Source organism: Cygnus olor, chromosome 10 (assembly GCF_009769625.2).
Source record: "Cygnus olor isolate bCygOlo1 chromosome 10, bCygOlo1.pri.v2, whole genome shotgun sequence".
Lineage (NCBI taxonomy): Eukaryota > Metazoa > Chordata > Aves > Anseriformes > Anatidae > Cygnus > Cygnus olor.
Window position 1 is genome coordinate 14,597,658 of NC_049178.1, and position 18,186 is coordinate 14,615,843.

The 18,186-nt window shown below is 41.2% G+C and overlaps 1 protein-coding gene across 7 annotated transcripts in view; it reads left to right on the top strand.

The window, feature by feature from the left end:
- The first annotated feature begins 2,015 nt into the window (after window positions 1–2,015).
- The window catches only part of C10H3orf14 (chromosome 10 C3orf14 homolog), a 31,518-nt gene continuing 15,347 nt past the window's right edge, over window positions 2,016–18,186 (top strand). For 2 of the 7 annotated variants that reach the window (XR_005823141.1, XM_040569344.1), the window contains exons 1-4: window positions 2,328–2,419; window positions 2,950–2,953; window positions 3,332–3,406; window positions 4,112–4,235. Coding sequence is in view for 6 of the 7 variants with exons in the window: in XM_040569344.1 (XP_040425278.1) it covers window positions 2,398–2,419; window positions 2,950–2,953; window positions 3,332–3,406; window positions 4,112–4,235 (225 nt within the window). In the remaining variant the exon portion in view is untranslated. Of the gene's footprint in view, window positions 2,145–2,327; window positions 2,420–2,949; window positions 2,954–3,331; window positions 3,407–4,111; window positions 4,236–8,833; window positions 8,909–11,522; window positions 15,969–16,927; window positions 17,903–18,186 lie in introns of those variants that run through there. The other 5 variants (XM_040569347.1, XM_040569346.1, XM_040569348.1 and 2 more) reach the window with 5 other exon arrangements.

The following is an 18,186-nucleotide window of genomic DNA, read 5'->3' on the forward strand; positions in this document are numbered from 1 at the left end:
GTGTTTGACTGTTTTTGTGTGTTGCAAGATTGAAGACTTTGTTAGCTGTGTTTAAGTGCCACCTAGTGTTACAATTCACCAACTTCTCTCAGAAAAACCCTTCCTCCTCAATTTTTCAGAGCAAAACCAAATTGCGGGGGTTAAGAAAAACCTAGGGTAACAATGCCCACATTTCAGTACTAGCATTAAGTCCTGAATTCGTATTTAGGCACTCACAGACTATGGAGAAAAGCTCTCATGCCTAACCCTCCTACATAAGCCTGCTGCCAAGCGAGAGGTAGGTGCCAGCACGTTAAGATATTAAGATATCTTAATATTCCTTTTGTCAGTCCCTCCTGTCCATAAAGCCCCATTTCAGCAATGACCTCATGGCCTTCACTGTTGGTGCACTGTTGTTGGTGCTCCACCTATTCAAAACAGGCTGCTATGGGGATTCCTGATGGTTGCTACCATATATATATATTTTTAGTAAGTTTAGAGATTAGATTCTTGACAAGTTTGGAACTAAAACAGGCTAGGCTGCATTTCTAACGGAAAAAGAACATTAATACTGAAAAACTAAATACAAAGTTTATAGCTCTTTAGCTATTGATGACTTATTGTTTCATCCCCCAGTCACATAAAGTAGTCATTAAGAAATTATGTTTTCCATCCTGCCTCTATTTCCACAACGCTGAACAACTGATAGCAGCTGCAGCTTAACTAAAATGTTCTTTGCACTGTCTACAAGTGGCGTATGTAATGGTTTACGTAAACCAAACTTCAGTTTGTCTCTATTCTTTCTGAAATTCATTTAATGCTACAAGAAAGATCGCTCCCATTAAGGACAACTGGTGTAGCTCAACGTAGACCGTGCAGCACATTTAGGCTTGCCATTAAACTTAGTGAAACTGTAACTATTAGTTTTTCAAACCATTAGAAATGAGGAAAGGCTCCACTTCCCTATCTCATTTATTGGAAAGTCTTGTCTTCAAATCACAACCGTAAAAAAAATAAAATGAAGATTTTAAGTACTATTTATCCTGAATGCTGCAATAAGCAGGGTAAATTGACAAGTACATTAAAGAATTTCTACTTAATTATATGTCATACAGTGAAATAATGTGAATTTGTTCCAGAAATATAAAATTAGGGAATGAAAAAAGAGATAAAGAGCTGAAGGATCAGAACAAAAAGCTTCCGATTAGCAGTCAGAAAGGCCTGCTATGAGGCATCTTTTAAAAGGATTAGATAATATTTTAAAAGAAGGCAGTGAAGATGAGCGCTTTCAGAGCAACTTTTAGGTATAACCTGCACCTTCAAATGTGCATAGATCTATCAGGCAACAATGAAGAAAGTGAAGAAAAAAACGTACTTTCAAATGTACTTTGGCTTACAATTTTCTCATTTGTGTTTTCTTTAAAGACTTTCACAAGAAGTGGAATAATTGGGCCTTTTTAGAAAGTACATTTTGTCAGAAGTTTGAATAAAAGGACAAGTCTGCCTCAGCAATTCTCCGAGCTTTGAAGCGTGGAAGAAATCCTGCTCTCAGGCAGAGGGCAAGCTCTCACCACAGGATTTGAAATCCCATGCCAAGAATCTGGCTGTAATTTACAGTATGCTTTCTGTGCCAAAAATCTAATGTTATGCCTTGTGTAGTGAAGTAGTAATTTGCCTCAAATACACATGTACGTCGCTACAGATCCCAGCGCCGGGATGAGTAGACCCTGAGGAACAGGCAATGCTAAATCAAAGCAACCACTCAGTGCCACTTTTGGGCTCGCTCTTCCTTGCCATACTCGGACTGCTAAGTCTATAAAGTTTATTGAAACTGCTGCCGACTGTTTCACACAGCGGATATCGCCCGACACAACGCCAGACATACAACGACCCAACCTCTCCGCCCGCCCCCCTCAGCGTCCCCTCAGCAATAACGGCCGTGGCGCGAGACCGCTCGGAACCGCCCCCTCAGCCCGCCCGCCGGCCCTGATTGGTCCTCGCCCCCTGTCACTCCTCCGATCCCCGAGTCAAGGTGGGGGGGCCGAGCACCGAGGCGCGGCTCCGCCTTTCCGGCCGTTTCCATGGCAGCGGGAGGGGGGAGGCCGAGGCGTCGCGGAGGCCATGGTGGGTGGTTGCTTCGCTTTTGGAAGCCGCCAAAGCTGAAGGTAACCTAAGTTTGGGGCTCTTTTTTCTAATTTTCCCTTGTTTTTTGCCTTCCCCTCCCGCGGTTTTACGGAGTGGCACATTCCGACGGGCTCCCGGATCCTCCCCCCTACCTAATGGTAGGGGCGGCTCCCCCTGAGGCAGCGCCCTTCCCGCCAATTCTGGGCGCCCCTCCCCCCCCCCCCCGGGCAGCTCCTGAGGAGAGAGGGACATTGGGGGAGGGGAGGGGGGGCAGTCATCGTCACAAGGCGGTGTATGCTTAAGTTGCAGTCCTCATGTAAATAACTTGCTCCAAAGCTATGTGTAAACCTCTGGCAGAGTCCCCTAAGTGTTCAAATTTCTTGATCTTTTATTTCTCCCACCCTTCATTTGGTGGTTTCTTCTATTTTCTTTAGTTTAGGTTTATTTCCAGGGCAGAAATGCAGTTGCCTCTGAGGGGGAAATTATTAATAAGCTGTAAAACACTTCCAGCCCTCTGAAAAGTGCTGTAGGCTCTTGACTCGCGTGTGGGCTGGGCATGTGATCTCCTTTACACCTCAAAAATCATGAAGTTGTAAAGAATTTAACCTTATGTTCAGTCATCTACTGTACTATTACTGCTACATCTACTATATGGTCATCTACCTTACTGAAGAGCTGAGCTTGAGGTTTTCCCTATTTTTTTCAAGTGCTCAAAAATTAAACTGGTTTAGTAACTTCAGTTATTTAAGTATGTCAGTACTTATCCCTATTGCCCTATGAACAAGGCACTGAGTCTGTGAGAAGTTGCTATAAATGTTAATTAAAGCTCCAATTTTCTGTTTGGAGTGACATGACAGAAGCCAGAAATCGGTATTGTAAAGAGTAATACACAAATTACACAAGCATGTAGTTTGCGTGTGGTTGTAAGCAACTGAAACTTGAGACCGCTTAATGTTAAATGTGAAACCTGAAAGTCAAATTTGAGTTACCTCAAAGTGTTAGAATTCAGCAAGATTTTCCCAAAATGTGTTGTGGGCGCTAGCAGTGTGTGTATTCAAACCACAATGTCTTGCAGTGAGCATTAAAATTTATAAGCAGACTTTATTTACAGAGCTGATAAATTATATAAATATCGTGCATGCAACTGTTAACTTGGAATGCTTTGCTACTGAGAAGTAAATGTTCACGTTAAGTCTTCGGAAGACTAATTTTGCTTGGTTTTCCTTTAATACAGTGACAGACAACTGAAAATGTCATCCTATTTGGCTCAGGAGGTTCACCTTGCTAGAAGACACGAAGAGATGTAAGTAACGGCCTCAATGGCATAGCCTGCCTCACGGCAGTTTGCCTTGTGGTCTTGGGAGGTCTTGACCGGCCATCCTGCGAACATTGAATCGTACCTTTAGAGAGCACAGCGGTATTTAACAAGGGGTCGGTGTTCCAGGAGGTGGCACTCTTCCTTCATTAACTACTGGAATTAGCATCCTTGACTGCTGTTAGGAGTATTGAGATTGAGGTTTTTGAATTCCAGTGGTGGTACTGGTTTAAGATCTCTCTTTAACCTCCTATTGCCATTGAACTCTTATTTGGATTCTGTCACTCTCTGCCTCAGTTACAGAACTGCTTCTTTGTTGCCCTGTAAATTCAGATTGTGAAGCAAATACAGTAATGATTAAGGAAAATCTGCTTTTCTTATAACAATTAGTACTTGCCGATGAGCAAGAGTAGTACTGATCGAGTCACCCCAACCCACCCTGTCTTTCCTGTTCTGAGAGATTTGGTGCTCCTAAGCACCTTAGCATATGAGGACTGCTGGTTGCAATGTTATAGCTTCATGCAAGCACAGCAGGTGGTGTCTGCCTGTACCTTTTCCCTCCCCCAGCACACCCACCCTACAGCCGGCTTAATTAGCCCCATAGTTTTGAGAAAACTGGGTAAGGTAAAAAGGTTATTTTCTAGCTCCTGAGCAAAATGTTCTACCCACTTAGCAAAATGTTTTCCTTTGTAGACTGTCTCAGAGATCAGTGTTGCTACGGCAGATGGAGACTTATCTAGGAGACAAAAAGACTAAAAAGACATGGCAAACTCAAGCAGCTGATGCAGCTCGTAAAAGGAATGCAGCACTTTTAAATGTAAGTTTCTGCAACTGAATTGAAATGTCATAGTTTTGTAGCTCAGAGAACTGAAAAAAGAAAGTGTTTGCTCCATTGTTACCATTAGAGTTCCTTTTCTTGAACTTGACCCAAAGTACTAAATGACAAGTCTCTATTATCTGATGACACCACTACCTGTTTTACATGCTCTTCTTGTATGAGCCTCGCGGTGGCAGCTGCTGCTATTTTTTTTAAAGTACACGGAAAGATTAAGCACATGCGCTTATAGATGTCTGCCTAAGACAGCCTCTGAGGCTGACAAGACTCAGAGCACCTTTACACCCCAATCCCAGAGAGATGGGGGTAAGTTTGGGGTTAGGGGCTGACCAACCGAGCATGCTTTTAATCCAGAGTAGGAACTCTACCCACACTGATTGTGTGAAGTTGTGGAAGAAGTTCTCGGTTTTTTTTAAGGAGGTGTAGAGTGACTTCAAGAATCTTACTCGCAAGTCTGTAAAAGCAGTGTTTGGTGTTTCTGGCTCTTCCTAGTGGTGATACTGTTAGTAATACTCTGATACACTTCCTAGTGGTGATACTGTTCTACCTACCGGTTATCATGTTTAGGTAAGATCTGTTTCCTAGGTAAACTCAGTGGATGTTTGAGAACTAGCAATTAAAAAGATGTGAGTTTGATGGCAGGGCCTAGAATGCTGAAACCTCTTCTGGAGCACCTAGCTTAGGCATCTGAGTTGCGTGTATTTTATCTCTCGAAATTACAAGTTTTACTCTAGAAAATAAAAATACTTATTTGAACCCTCAAAGACTTTTTCTTCATGCAGAACCTAGTGAAGGTTAAAAACGTTCATGTTTCAGCTAGGTACAAGTCTGAAGCAAGCCCTCTTTGTATTTAAATGGCAGCTATATTTAGGGAGTGGCAGACGAGGCAGAACAGATAATGTGGGATTTCTTCTTACCAATTGTGTGATGAGGAGGATGTTGCAGCTTGGGCTCTGCGAAACTGCTGCAGACTGAGCTGGGGCAATCAAACTCCTCTGTGGGTATAGACAAGTGTGGGCGCTTCAGTAGGAGGCCGGGTAGAAGGAGATGGGTTGCTTATTTCTTTGTTCTGTAGTTGGTGTTTGACTGATTTAGTACTCTCACCTAGTATAACTAATGGTTTTCTATGTGCATTTTATAATTAAAATAGATTTATTTTTCACATATGTAGTTTTTCATAAACAAGTTGTATCTTACAAATGCAGTCTCAGCTCACATACACAGACAAACATAATAAAGGCAAGATATATTTCTGCATGCTGAAAGCTTGTTGTATTGGAAATGTTAACAATAGCTTAGACATATACAGAGTGTAAATATTTTTGCAGTTACACAGATATTTGCCATCTTCTGTCACATCCTCAAAATTGTTCCTTTCAAGTGTCAAAAATGTTGGTGTTTGTACAGGAAAAAAAAGCAAAAACATATGTATCAAAACAAATTCTGTTGCAGAATAAAGTAGCATAAATCAGTTTAAATCTATTAATTTTATACTGGTTTTAACAGGCATGCATTCCTGCAGATGCTTTCTGATAACAGAATAGAAAAGAAAAAAAAAATCTATGCAGAATAATATATGAGAAGCTTGAAAACAAGACTGATTAATGTGCCAGCTTCAGAATATTGTTCCTGATACCAGGCACTGTACATTTCACAGTTACCATGTGGAGAGTTGTTGATTTGGCCTACTCAAAAATACATGGACATGATGAAGTGTTATTTTTTTATTTGCATTTCTTTTTTTCTGCATGTAAGCAAAATCAGTTGTTTTCAATATGTGATCATAGCAAAAGACATTTTTGTTTCTCTGTGCTAGTTGGTATTTATGCACAGGAAAGCATTTCAAAATAAATTAATTTTCTAATCGGTAGGAAGCAGGGAACTAAACATTTTTTAATTAAAATTTTAGCATTATAAGCACTTGTTCAGCATTTTAACATAATTACCAGAATATTTTTACTTGATGCGATTAGGATGCTATAGATTAGAGAAATCTGTGTCACTTGGTGCCCATATAGTGTTATCATAAAAGCAGAAATTCAACCAGCATTTGTAATCTAACTTATGAGCTTTTTTTGTCAGTAACATTTCTTGCGTTTAGAATTTTTTTTTGGTATTACGGTGTACCATCTTATCGCATATTCATTTTCTATTTCATGTTATTTAGTGGTACTGACTATGTAGGTAACTTAAACTGAATTTGCTTTCCTGTACATCATGCAATTCTAGAATTAAAGTGGGATTCAGCCAGACTGTTATCAATATAAGTGACAGCTGAATTTGGTCCCCTAAAAGTGATGCATGTGTCATGCCTTCCATTTTACCTCTAGGGAAGGGTCTTGAACTGTTTTTGTTCCAGTCCTTGTAGTTTCAGGGAAGGCGCTGTAAGATGCTCTCTTTTTTTCCTCTATACTGTGACATACTAAATTTGCTGCTTTTATTTCCAAAGAAGTTTACACTGCTGACGTATTTATTTTTATATTGATGATGGGGATTTCTTTTCCCTACAAAGTTTACCAGTTGCAGAGACATGAAAGAAGTGCCATCTAATCTTGGTTATTTTCTAAAGCATACTACACCTTCCAGCAAAAATTTTGTTCACTGTCTGTCATTAAATCAGTATTCTGAATGACAATAGGCTGCACAACATACAAACTCGAGTGAGCAACAAAAAGACACGTCCAATATCTAGGCTATGCCAAAGTGACCTTTTCTACTAAACATATATGCACAACTGCTGTCTCCTATTTTTGCCTGAAATGCATTAATTTCCTGTCACCGTAAACATTCCAATGCCTTAACTGGGTGGATGAAGAAATAACAGTTTTAATTGATACTCTTCCTTCCTGTGAGAATTTCTACAGGAATTAGGAAGAAGGGATCAAAAGGGGGACAATCCTATAGAAGGATGTGAAATGAACATTAATGATCGATTCTGCTCTTCAGTATGGTGATAACTTCTCCAGGCTTGGTATGAGCCATGCTGATAAGAGCTTCACTTGGTGCTGTTGAGGATATATCTGCTCCAAGCACATGCAACAGAGAAATCCCTTACTTAGGTTAATGAATTTGGTATTGTCTTCTGTTATTTTGACATTATGACTCCAAATGGCTTCCCGGTCTGTTCCCATTTCCCCCCCCAGTTTATGTTTATTCCCTTTTACTTCTCTCTCACCTGAAAAGAGGCAGCCACTTGCTACTTGCCAGGATTTGGATAAATCCAAGACTGAGCTTGCTCTTTCTCAGGCATCCCTTAGCTTTTTACAAGGATGTGCGCTTCCCTGTAGGAAAGGAGAGAACAGTTTTACTCAGATAAGATTTGTAATAACGTACAAGAGAATATAGTCGCGGTGTAAAAAGAATTCACGAAATAGAATTAAGATGAACACCATAGAGTGAATGAACCAAGTGTATCTGTGTTACTAAACAGAACTTGAGCTAGCAGTAAGGGTGTGTTTTGCTTTTATTAATCATATCTGACTGAATTTGTGCCATATTTCTCCAACTAAACTGGAGTTGAGCACTGTTTACTTTTGATGTATTCAGATTGGCTATTATTCAATGCGAGTAATCATGTTTGGTCTCTCTTGTGGATATGCTCCTCCAGAATCTCACTCTTCTTTTCGGCGGCAGTGGTGGTGAATATTTGGGAAGTCCCTTTGGGGAATTTCCTCTCTCATTTAGTTTTTCTGTTGTACTCTTCACACCCGCTCTCTGCTCCCAACTCTGCCATCTGCTATACTTTCTTTCCCCCTCCACTCTGTTCAGCTTTGGCTTCTTCACACCCCACTCCCACGTCCCTTTCTGTCTCTCTTCATCTGCCCACCACTCAATCTCTTCAATGTTTGGGTATGGAACTAAGCCCACAAGAATGGGTCAGAACTTTAAACGGGGAGGGGGGCTAATTTGGGGTGGTGTTTTTATTTTTGTTGCTGCTGTCTGCGGTTTTTAAATTTATTTAGGCCTTTGTGAATCCAGCACACATCCACTGGACAAGCAGAAATATACCCAAATACTGATTTTTGTAAGAAAGCAATGTGAGGTGCATTGTCATCCAAGTTTGTCTGGTGAACAGCTTGCTGCAGCTCTACATTTTTGTGCACATGTTATGCATGCATATTAGCAAATCATCTTTGTCTTGAGGAGTAAAGATCTTGCACATAATTTGCCTAGTTACTTTACAGTTACAGTAGCTAAAGTACAGACTTCAGTTCCCATGCAGCACAGAGCAAACTATTGTCATCTCCCCCCCATTTTCATAAGTTAAAGAGAACAGAATATAACTGTAATTTAGCCCAGTGTCCAGGGAGAATAATAGTGTTTTACAGCAACAGACTTATGCAGTAATAAAATGTATTCCTGTATCAGAAACTTACAGCAAACATATTTAGAAACCGTAGGATATTATTCTTACAAGCTGGATTTCAGAATGACTAAAAGATTTGAACCTCCAGTGTTATTATATGAATGCTGTCTAGGCTTAATGTTCATTTAATTAACTTAAAAGCCTTTATGTGAGTGTGTATTGTCCTTTTAATATTCCCAGAGTGTTTTTAAAATGTGCTTTGCCTGTGTTTTAGGATATAGAAGCAGCAGAAAAAAAGCTGCAAGAACGAATGTGTTTACTTCCACATCCCGATACTGTTAACTTAGAAGTAAGTCCTAGAACTGTCTTTTTGTTTGCTGTTTATGAAACATTTTGCTTTTTTTCCCCCTGAAGCATGTTCTTAAAGTGAAAATAATTGATTTTAAAATCCAGTGACTGGTATAGCCAAAGGCCTGTGTACTGTGCAGCAAGCTGAACCTAACTTCAGGGGCAAGGTCCTTAGATTCTAGAGCATTCTCGTGGAAACATTTTGCAGCTTTCAGGTTCTTATAAACTTAAAATTCAAAACGAAAAACACTAAAAATCAAATATTGTGAATATAAAGACTACTCTGATTATGTCAGAGCTACTTTGTTTTATATGTTTTTGGGTATGCTGCAGGATGTCACCTTTACATTTCAGAATCAGCAGTTTACCAACTTGAACAGAGAAGTTCTTACTTCTCAGTTATTTTGTCAGGTAGTACGGGATCTCAGGGAAAGTAGTGCTAAACCAGGAATTCTACGTCTCACCTGTAGTCCCTGGAGCATTATTTAAAGATAGCAATCTTGAAGAATTGTTGCCTGAGAGCTAAGTATTGTCCTGATCCAACATACCAATTTCAGTTCCCTAATCTCAGGACTGTTTTCTCAATGTTATGCGGTGATGAATGAATAAAGAGGACAAAAGCAGTCCTGGGAGCGGGTGTAGGGACACAGCTCTGATACAGACTAAGCATCCACCCACAAGGCCACTGAATCAGATTCCCGCTTGTGTTTCTTGGACCAGCAGTTTGTGGGTTCAACATTGCACGGTGGTTTAGTTTCCCCAGGCAATACAGAATGCCCCACACTGATCGGGGTGCTAGGATGCTGTCAAAGGATGGAAAAGGCAGGAATTGTAGCAGATGAGGAGAGGTGTATTGTATGTTGTTCTCACACCTGCTGGGCAAGTGCTTTAATACTTAGGCTGTTACTTAAATGAGAGACATCACTTCTCCGTTTGGTTGCTGTTAAAAGTGTGTCGTATTTTGTAAATGGCTTCCTATCACCGTCACAGGGTACGTGCTCAGAATGCTGTCAGTGGTTTTTTTGAGGTCTTAGGAAAAAGCATACATTTTTCCTAGATACCTGTATGTCTTGAATCGTGCTGAGAAAGATGCCAAGCTACTTGGTTGAGCCTATACTGGCAGTGCTCAGAAACACTTCTAGGGACTTTCAAGTCACCTCTATAGATGCTTGGATCAGTTTTGGACTAGGCAATTTTGTTTCTATCTGTCCTGTGTTAGGTGGCTAAGCTGCTTACAGGACATACACCAAGTCCACGCACGCTGGAGAGCACAGAGCAATTGCTGATGGCTGCAGAGGTCTGTGCTCTTCAGCAGTGGTGGAATTTTAGAGAGAATGGAGTTACTATTTGAAGCAGAAGATCCTATTTCAGTCTTTTTTATACTTCTAGTGCAGAGTGCTATAAATAGTAGAAAAAAGAAAACTTTCTTTCATGGTACAAAATTCTGGTGCATGCTTTGCTCCAAAACACTTCTGAGCATATTTCACTCAGCCATCTATGTGTCTGTATTAATATACTTTGAAAGTTATGGCTATAATGGATCCCCAGCTTGCTAAGTCAGAGTAGTTTTGTGTGACAGCACATATGCTTGTCAAAAAAGATTCTTTGAGTAAATCTGTTGAAGAAAATATTTTTGTAAATCTGCAGGAGCTGTAATTATATCTGAGTTACATGTAAGGATCAGAATGATTAGCCAGGAATCTAATTCTCTGCAGGGAGATGTTCAGTTTTGTGGTACACTTCTTCTACGTTATATATTTAAACAAGTAAAAAAAAGTTTAATACATATGTACTGTACATCTTTTCTACTATAAATTACTCTTTTTCTGAATGAGCATAGGTATCTAAAAATACCTATACTTGGTTTAATCCAGTTCTTGATCACAGTATCTGGGGGGAAGGGGAGAGAGGAGGTGGCACTTACAATTTCTTCTTCAAAATTCTACAAACAACAAAGTTATGCTTAGGATACTGACACCAAACATGATGAATGGCATTTCCATTCCACAAATAAAATGGAAATCAAGTTTCTTACTCAGAGGTACAAAGTAATGCAAAGAGTTAGATAAACCAGATTTTTTTCTGACCACAAGATAACCGTATAGCCTTTCTTCCTTTTATGATTCAAATACTGGAGCTGATTACCTAGTGGGTTAGCACATAAATTTTACTCGAAACAATTGAATTGCCTTATTGCAAACTTTCCTGGGAAAAGCAATTTATGCAGCACTTCTTGTTTATAACATTAAACAGATTTTTTTTCCACTTCAGAATTTTAATGTCACTGACGTATATATTTAAATATGAAAGGTGATTTGGAAAAGCTTACAATCATAAAGTAAGTATTTTTATTAAAGGTTTGGTGGGGATTTAAACTAATCTGTTGCTTACCACAAGAGGGCATATTCAGTCACTTCACAGTTCATGATGCAGAATGAAATCCTTCCAGGCTGGTGTTCAGTGCTATATGAGAGACCTGAAATTTCATGCATAAGTCTGATCTTTTGTGGATTGCTTCACTCATAAGGCAAGACTTAATAATTCATTGTCTATCTATATTGTTTTTAAACATGCGGTGCAGATTTTGAAGTTAAGTTGATTTTTTTCTTTCTCAGACTCTCTATTGGGCATCAGTAAAAGAGTCTCTTCCCAAGTGGGAACAGTTCCTTTTAGGAAGAGCAGAAGCTCCTGTTGGTTTTAAGAAACTGAAAACTACAAAACAGAACCTAAGCTATCCAGAAGAAGATTCACAAAATTAAACACTCCGACTTTGTTTTGTAACTTCCTGCTTAAGTGGGCAAGATCGTCCAGGTCACGTAATAAAATATATCACTAAATTGTAATGTACATCACTTATGAAATGAAAATGAACTACATTGGAGAGCTTGCTTTTGTCTCATGCCTAACACTTTACATTTAAACAGTGTTATTTTTGCTTTAGGAGAGCTTAGACTAGCATTCCTTACAACGAGAGAAGCGATCCTTCACGAAGGGACTTTGAGAATCAAAAGTGAGAAACACTGGTGGATAGAAACCCACCAAAGTGATTACTTCTCAGTGTAAGAAGTCTTAGATTATTTGTAACCCTCTGCTTTTCCATGTAAGTGTGAGAAGTAAAGACAAATTCATGCATTATCTTTCTTCACTCTAGTCATCTGTGCTGTGTGCCTCTTTGTGGATCGAGGAGAAGGGAGGAATTTACTGTTAACAGGGAAGGCAGGCTCTTTGCGTCAGAGTAGTCCCAGTTTAGCACTAGAAATCTGTGTAAAAACCTTCATGGCAGCAGATGTAGAAAGAACACCTTGAATTTGTGCTTTTTGCTTTCCCTGATTTTTTTTGCAATTGCTACTTTCGTTGCTTCTACAGCTTGTTCCAGTAACCGTTTCTGCTTTTCCCAGCTTCTTGCTGCCTACTTTATATTTCCTGTCTAATGGGTGGTTAAAGACAAGAAAAAGTAAACAAATATCTAGGCTATTTTTGCTACTCCTAGGCTGTTCTTAGTGCTATTTTCTCTATGTTGACAGTCTACAAGTGAGATCTCTTACTTAGGCATGAAAAGTTTGAAAGAAGCGAGCAGAAAGGTAGCCTGCAGCAAGTGTCAAAAAACCCTAGCGTATAGAAGTCTCGAAGATAACACTTTCTTTCTCAGCCACTGAACTGCTCCTCAGCATCCTCCTACAGAGGTGCAATATTGGTGAGTTCTGACCGTACAGTCAGCTAACTCTCTATGCAGCTTTTACTACTCATGCACGTGTGCTTTTTAAAGTATCAGTTCAGTGGAAGATTCTTCTGGGTGTGTGACTTGGCCTGAAGAAATTGCACCCTTCTGAAGCAAAGGATGTCTAGAAAAAAAATATATATTTTCTTTACATTAAGAATTTCAACTGGAGTCAATATGTTAAATTTTAACAATCTTATACACAACAACATTTTCTTACCCCCCTGACCTGGAAAAGGAAGGGAACAAAAAAAAAATGACCTTTGCCAGTGTCTGAGGGTATGAACGTGTAGTAATTACTAATTTGACTAGGCTATTAGTGAACCGATCTGTGCATCTCCATGTTACAGAGATGCAGATTATTTTTATATTAGGGATGTTTGAAGGACTTTTATTGAAACTGAGGCAGTTTTTAGCAACATTAATAAGTGTCCAGATTGCTTCAGATCTATGCACTAAAAAGTACGTGTTCACTTAATTAAACATAATTTAATTATTCACTGATTAGCAGGTGGTGGGGAGTTCATGGTCCAGTCAGAGCTGGAGAACAGGCTTCTAGCTGGAAACGATAGGAAGTCTGGGTAGCCTCGAAGGACCAACATCTGCAGCCACTGATCTTCCTGAAAGTAGGCACTCACTTTTGTCTGAATTTAAATTAGCTGAAGTATCACTCACACAAAAATAAATAAATAAAAACTTCATCTCTGATATAAAAACAATTTTACATTTTCAACGGGAATATTAAGAGTTCATTTAAAACTTTTTCTGTTGAAGTGTCCATTAAACTGATAAGTTTTTACAGAAACTGCCATCTTAGAAATATCCTGTTGAGTGGGTGTTGGTGTTTGTAACAATAACGTTGTTTTCATAATATGTGATGGCAGATTAGCACGCTTCTCTGCAGTGTTGTTAACAGTTGTAATTAAGGAATAAACAGTAAAGGGTGTCAGTCCGATGACAATTTCATCTATAGTGTCACAATACAAAATGTCACAAAATATTAGAACTGTTATATAACTACAAAAATATCAAATTAGGCTTTCATCTTACAAGCAGAGAGCTTAAAAAAACCTGGCAGAGAGACCATTGCAATTTTATACCTACTCAGTGTTCTGTCACAAAGACAACTTGGTAATATTTTCTTCTGTAAGATCACAATGTGGTACTCGGTCTGATTTAGCGGGAATGTGTATGTATCTCAGACTTAGCTCAAATTTAAAAAGGAAATAATTGGAACCAGTTGAGCAGACAAGAAGGATAAAGCTATTACATGCAGTGCCCCCCTCCCGGAAAAGGGATGGGTGAGCAGTTACTTGCTGACAAAGACTGGGACTCATCCCGGTCTTTGCATCCAAAGGGAAATCACTTAAACTAAAATCTGGGCCCCTAAGCACTTTCCAGGTGTGAATAATCGGGGTCTTTATCTCTTTGGGCTCCGCCTAAACACTGGGACACAATGCAGATGCTCGCATAACCTTGCTTCTTTTGGTTTTCCCATGGAAGAAAAGTGAAGTGTGGGCTGTGGGGGCATGGCAGCTGTGTGCAGGAGGGTTTTGTGGCGTGCAGTGCAAGGTACCTGCAGGCAGCGTTGGTACGGCTGCTGTGCCTCCGTTTAACTGCTGTGGAAGTGAAGGCAGAAACACTTCCCTTAGTCACAAGTATGCTTTGACGGTAATTGTATCAAACATTATTAGATAATCGATACTGTATTTCTGATTTTTTTTGTTATATTGGGCTAAGAGGTGAAGATGAAAATCAAATTATCTTATTTTCAAAAAAGGAAATTATTGTTTTTTCCCTCTGTGCTAAAGCTGTAGGAGCAATAGGACAGGTAGTGCAATGAAAATTATATAGGAACATGCCCAGAAAAGTGGGGAAGAGGATGAAGAGAAACTTTTGAAGTGGGAGGTGTGTATAGGCAGCTGCTCTGGGAGACAAGGGTCGTCTTGTCGGCCTGTGGTCTGACAGAAATAAATGCAATTGCATATGACTAAAGCAGCAAAGTAGTAGGGCATGGAGGCATGCGGCAGGGCCACGAAGGTGGAAGCGCGTGTCCTGATTAGTCACAGACCTTGGGGCAAGCAGCGGCAGGGTGCATAATTATGTGGTGCCTCCTGTTACGTCTGTCAAGCGCACAACTTCTACTACAACTTCTACTGTGACTGAGCTAGCTTGCCACCTGCCTTTGTATAGATACAAAATTGAGAAAGCACCTTAATGTTAGCTTAAGTGTGTTTAAACTCAAACCAACCAAACAAAAAACGGCTACCAGTATGGTTTAATACTGGCATTAAATGAGATGTTGAATGGGTATTCTTCACTGAGTCAAAGCTGTTACTTCAAAAAGACAAATTCAGTGCAGTTATCCCCCACCTCATCCCAGTTTGTTTGTTTTTAATCGTATGTAGTTTCCTACCCATTCCTGGGTGCATGTTTTTTCCTTTATAACATAACCCGTTACTCTGTATTCTTGACTTGCTGCTTGCCCTTTTGTGCTAAAGTGTGTATGTATGCGTAAGCTGCAGTGGTCCTGCCTCTTGCTCCTCGTGCTCTCCTGGTGGGTGGGGGAAAGCAATTGAGAGAGGAGCAGTAGGGGAAATAAAGGGTTTTGCCTTTATGTAAGTTAATGCTCGAGTATCTTAGAAGAAGAGCTAATTAATCACCCTTTTTTAGGTTTATGCGCAGATGAGTAACCACCGTACTAGCCTAGGAGCACAGCCTGTTCACCCATCTTGTCACCTCTACCATCACATTCCCCAGCTTTTGCTTTCTCAGTTATTCTGGCTGTGGGGGCAGTAGCAGAAGGCATGTTAGTTTTCCCTAGGATAAGAAATTTCTTACTCCCCAGAATCTTTCTCCAGCCTATTAATTTCATTTGAGAGTATATATGAAATAATAGAAGGGCTTAGAGACACAATATTTGACACTTACTGGAGTGTCCTCTTGAATGCATTTATTCGAGGTCATGTTTTCATAGAAGTTGGGAGCTAGATTCTAGACGAGCTTATGGTTCCTCCTTCCTTTTTCATTCACATTGTGTAGTCAGGGATGTAGGTGCTTGGTTTGAGCTTGTTGATACTGAAAAATAAGACAAAATATTAAATGGAACATAGTTTGAGAGGTTATGTCTGAAAGAAAACATTATTTACTCCATAATGGTAAGTTTCATAATATTTTAATAGTTGTGTTCAGATACAACTTGACCTTAAATATCACCCCAAATGCAAGCTGTTTTAACATATTTGTAATGCTAAGATCTTCATTACTGTAATACTCTGTTTGCTCAAGGATTATTATCCATTGCTATAACGTGTTATGGCTGAAATAAAGCTTTGATCTCGTATTCACCGACTCTTGGATTTTGGTGTTAGATTGCACAGACAAGGTGCGTGTAAATTAGTGCTCACTGGAGCCAAGTGTGTGGACAGCGAGTCTGTCAGTGGTAGCTGCTTTGCTTAGGTGAGCTGTTTATTTTCCGTAATTTTCCTGTGACACTGATCTGAAATATTAATCTGCTGAGTGAAGATTAGAATCTCAGAAGTTCATCGCTTAAAACTGAAACGTAATAAATCCTCGGTGGATTATTTACGCGCTTCCTATTGTTTCACAATAACCGTGTGCTAAATTACTTCAAATATGTGATTACTAGCAAGATAAGGATAGAGAGAAATTCTAAGCCCTTGCAAAGGAAATATAGGTAGGGAGAAGGGGGCGTGGAAAAAGGTTATTTGGGGGATTCTCCTGCTGGGTGAGCTCTTTGTCTTTGCGGTAAATAGGGTGATTTAATTTGGGAATTTGCTGCTACTTTGAAACATGGCTGAAATGGCTCTTAAAAATGCCCTAAACTGCATCCGCGGTGTATGTATCCTCCCAGCTGTATCCTTTTCGTTTGAGTTACTTTGCATACGTTTGTCATTACTGCATACAAGTAGGACGTACGATCATTTCTTCCCATAAGTTTTATCACTAGTGATGATGATCTTAAAAATAAATGTGTGGTGTTCTTTCTCCTCTCAGTCGTATCACCTACCAGAAAGCCCTAATAGGCTACAGAACAGTGTGAGACGGTATTTACATCACACTTTTGAAACAGATTCAAGCAGAGCCAGCTGCCGTAAGATTATTTTACAAATATATTGCAAATTAATAAAAAGAAAATTTCACCGTCCTTTACGTAAATTACAGTCTCCTTGGCTAATACCTAGCTTGAAGCCCCGGTAAATTAGCACCTGCCTCACGGTGGTGCTGGGAAACGTAATTTCGGTTTCCAGCCTAGCATTTCTTTACCCGTTTATGTTGCAGGTGTCCCCGGTGGCTGCCAGGAGCCCCGGTGCTCCAAGCGGTGCCCGGCGGGAGCTGCCGGAGGCCGGGATGCTGCGGGGACAGAGCTGCTGCAGGTCGGGCTCTCGGCGTGAGGACAGCCCCAGGCTGTGTGGCAGGGAGGAAGGAGGGGGAAGAGCAGCCCTCTGTCGTTTTCTGGTTTTGGGATGGGGTCGCTCTGGAGGCACAAAGCCTCACCCGGCGGCAGGGGGACGCGGGGGTCGTTTTAGGGCGCTCGGGCTGGCGGCGTGAGCTGCAAACCCCACGGACTTGGAAGCGAAGTTGGGTTCCTGGGAAACATTCCTAGTAATAACCGGGAGGGTGGAAAACCTACCCGTAAATCCACAGGGGAAGGGGCGGCGTGTGAACGGGATGGTCGCATCCCCCCCGTCAGCTGGGAACGGGGTTTGGGGTGAGCTGAAACAGCTTGAGCTGCTTTGCCCGATTTCTCGGGCGTTTCTTTTTGTTAAGTTTCTGGGTGCGGGTGGCGTTTTCCTCTGTAATCCGCTTGCTTTTGCTGGATTCATTCAGTTACGCGACAATCCGATGTTGGTAATATCTCAATTCATTACCATAATGAATCAGAAGGAAGAGGCTGATTATAAACCAGAAAGCTTCTATTTATGTGAAAGGGCTCGGCAACTGGCGGCGGGAGGGCGCCGGGCACCTCGCGGGACTTGGGGACGGGGTTCGGCCGCTCCGTGCGCGTCCCCAAACCGAAACCCGGAGGGACAAACGGGCGAGATTTGGGGCCGTACCTGCTGCTCCCTTCCCCCCCGCCTCCGCCTGACAAAACTGGGCAGGAGAGAAGTCAAGTTTCGTGGCGGCTCGGGTTTGTCATCCCCGTGCTGGGCTCTGGGACCTGAGCTCTCTTTCTCCGCGCTTCGACGGCGTTTTGGTCCCGGCCCTGCCGGGGGAAAGGGAGGGAGCGGAGAGGTGCCAGGGGCTGCCGGAGGGGCGAGGGGCTGCGGGTGCAATGTAAAGGGCCGGGGGGCGACACGGGGGGGTGACACGCCCGAGGGGACCCCGGGGGGCGACCCACGGGGGTGACATCCCCGAGGAGCGCGGCTGGAAGCAGGAGGAGGGCACCTGGGCCGGGGCAGGCATGTGTCAATTCAGCCGGCGTGTTGACTTAAGCGAAAGTGCTAAGCCATTCCTAAGGCTAAGTCAATACAGACTTAAGCCAAAATTGTTATTAACGAGCTCTAAGCTGATTTAAGAGCCCCCGGGCCAGCCGTGTC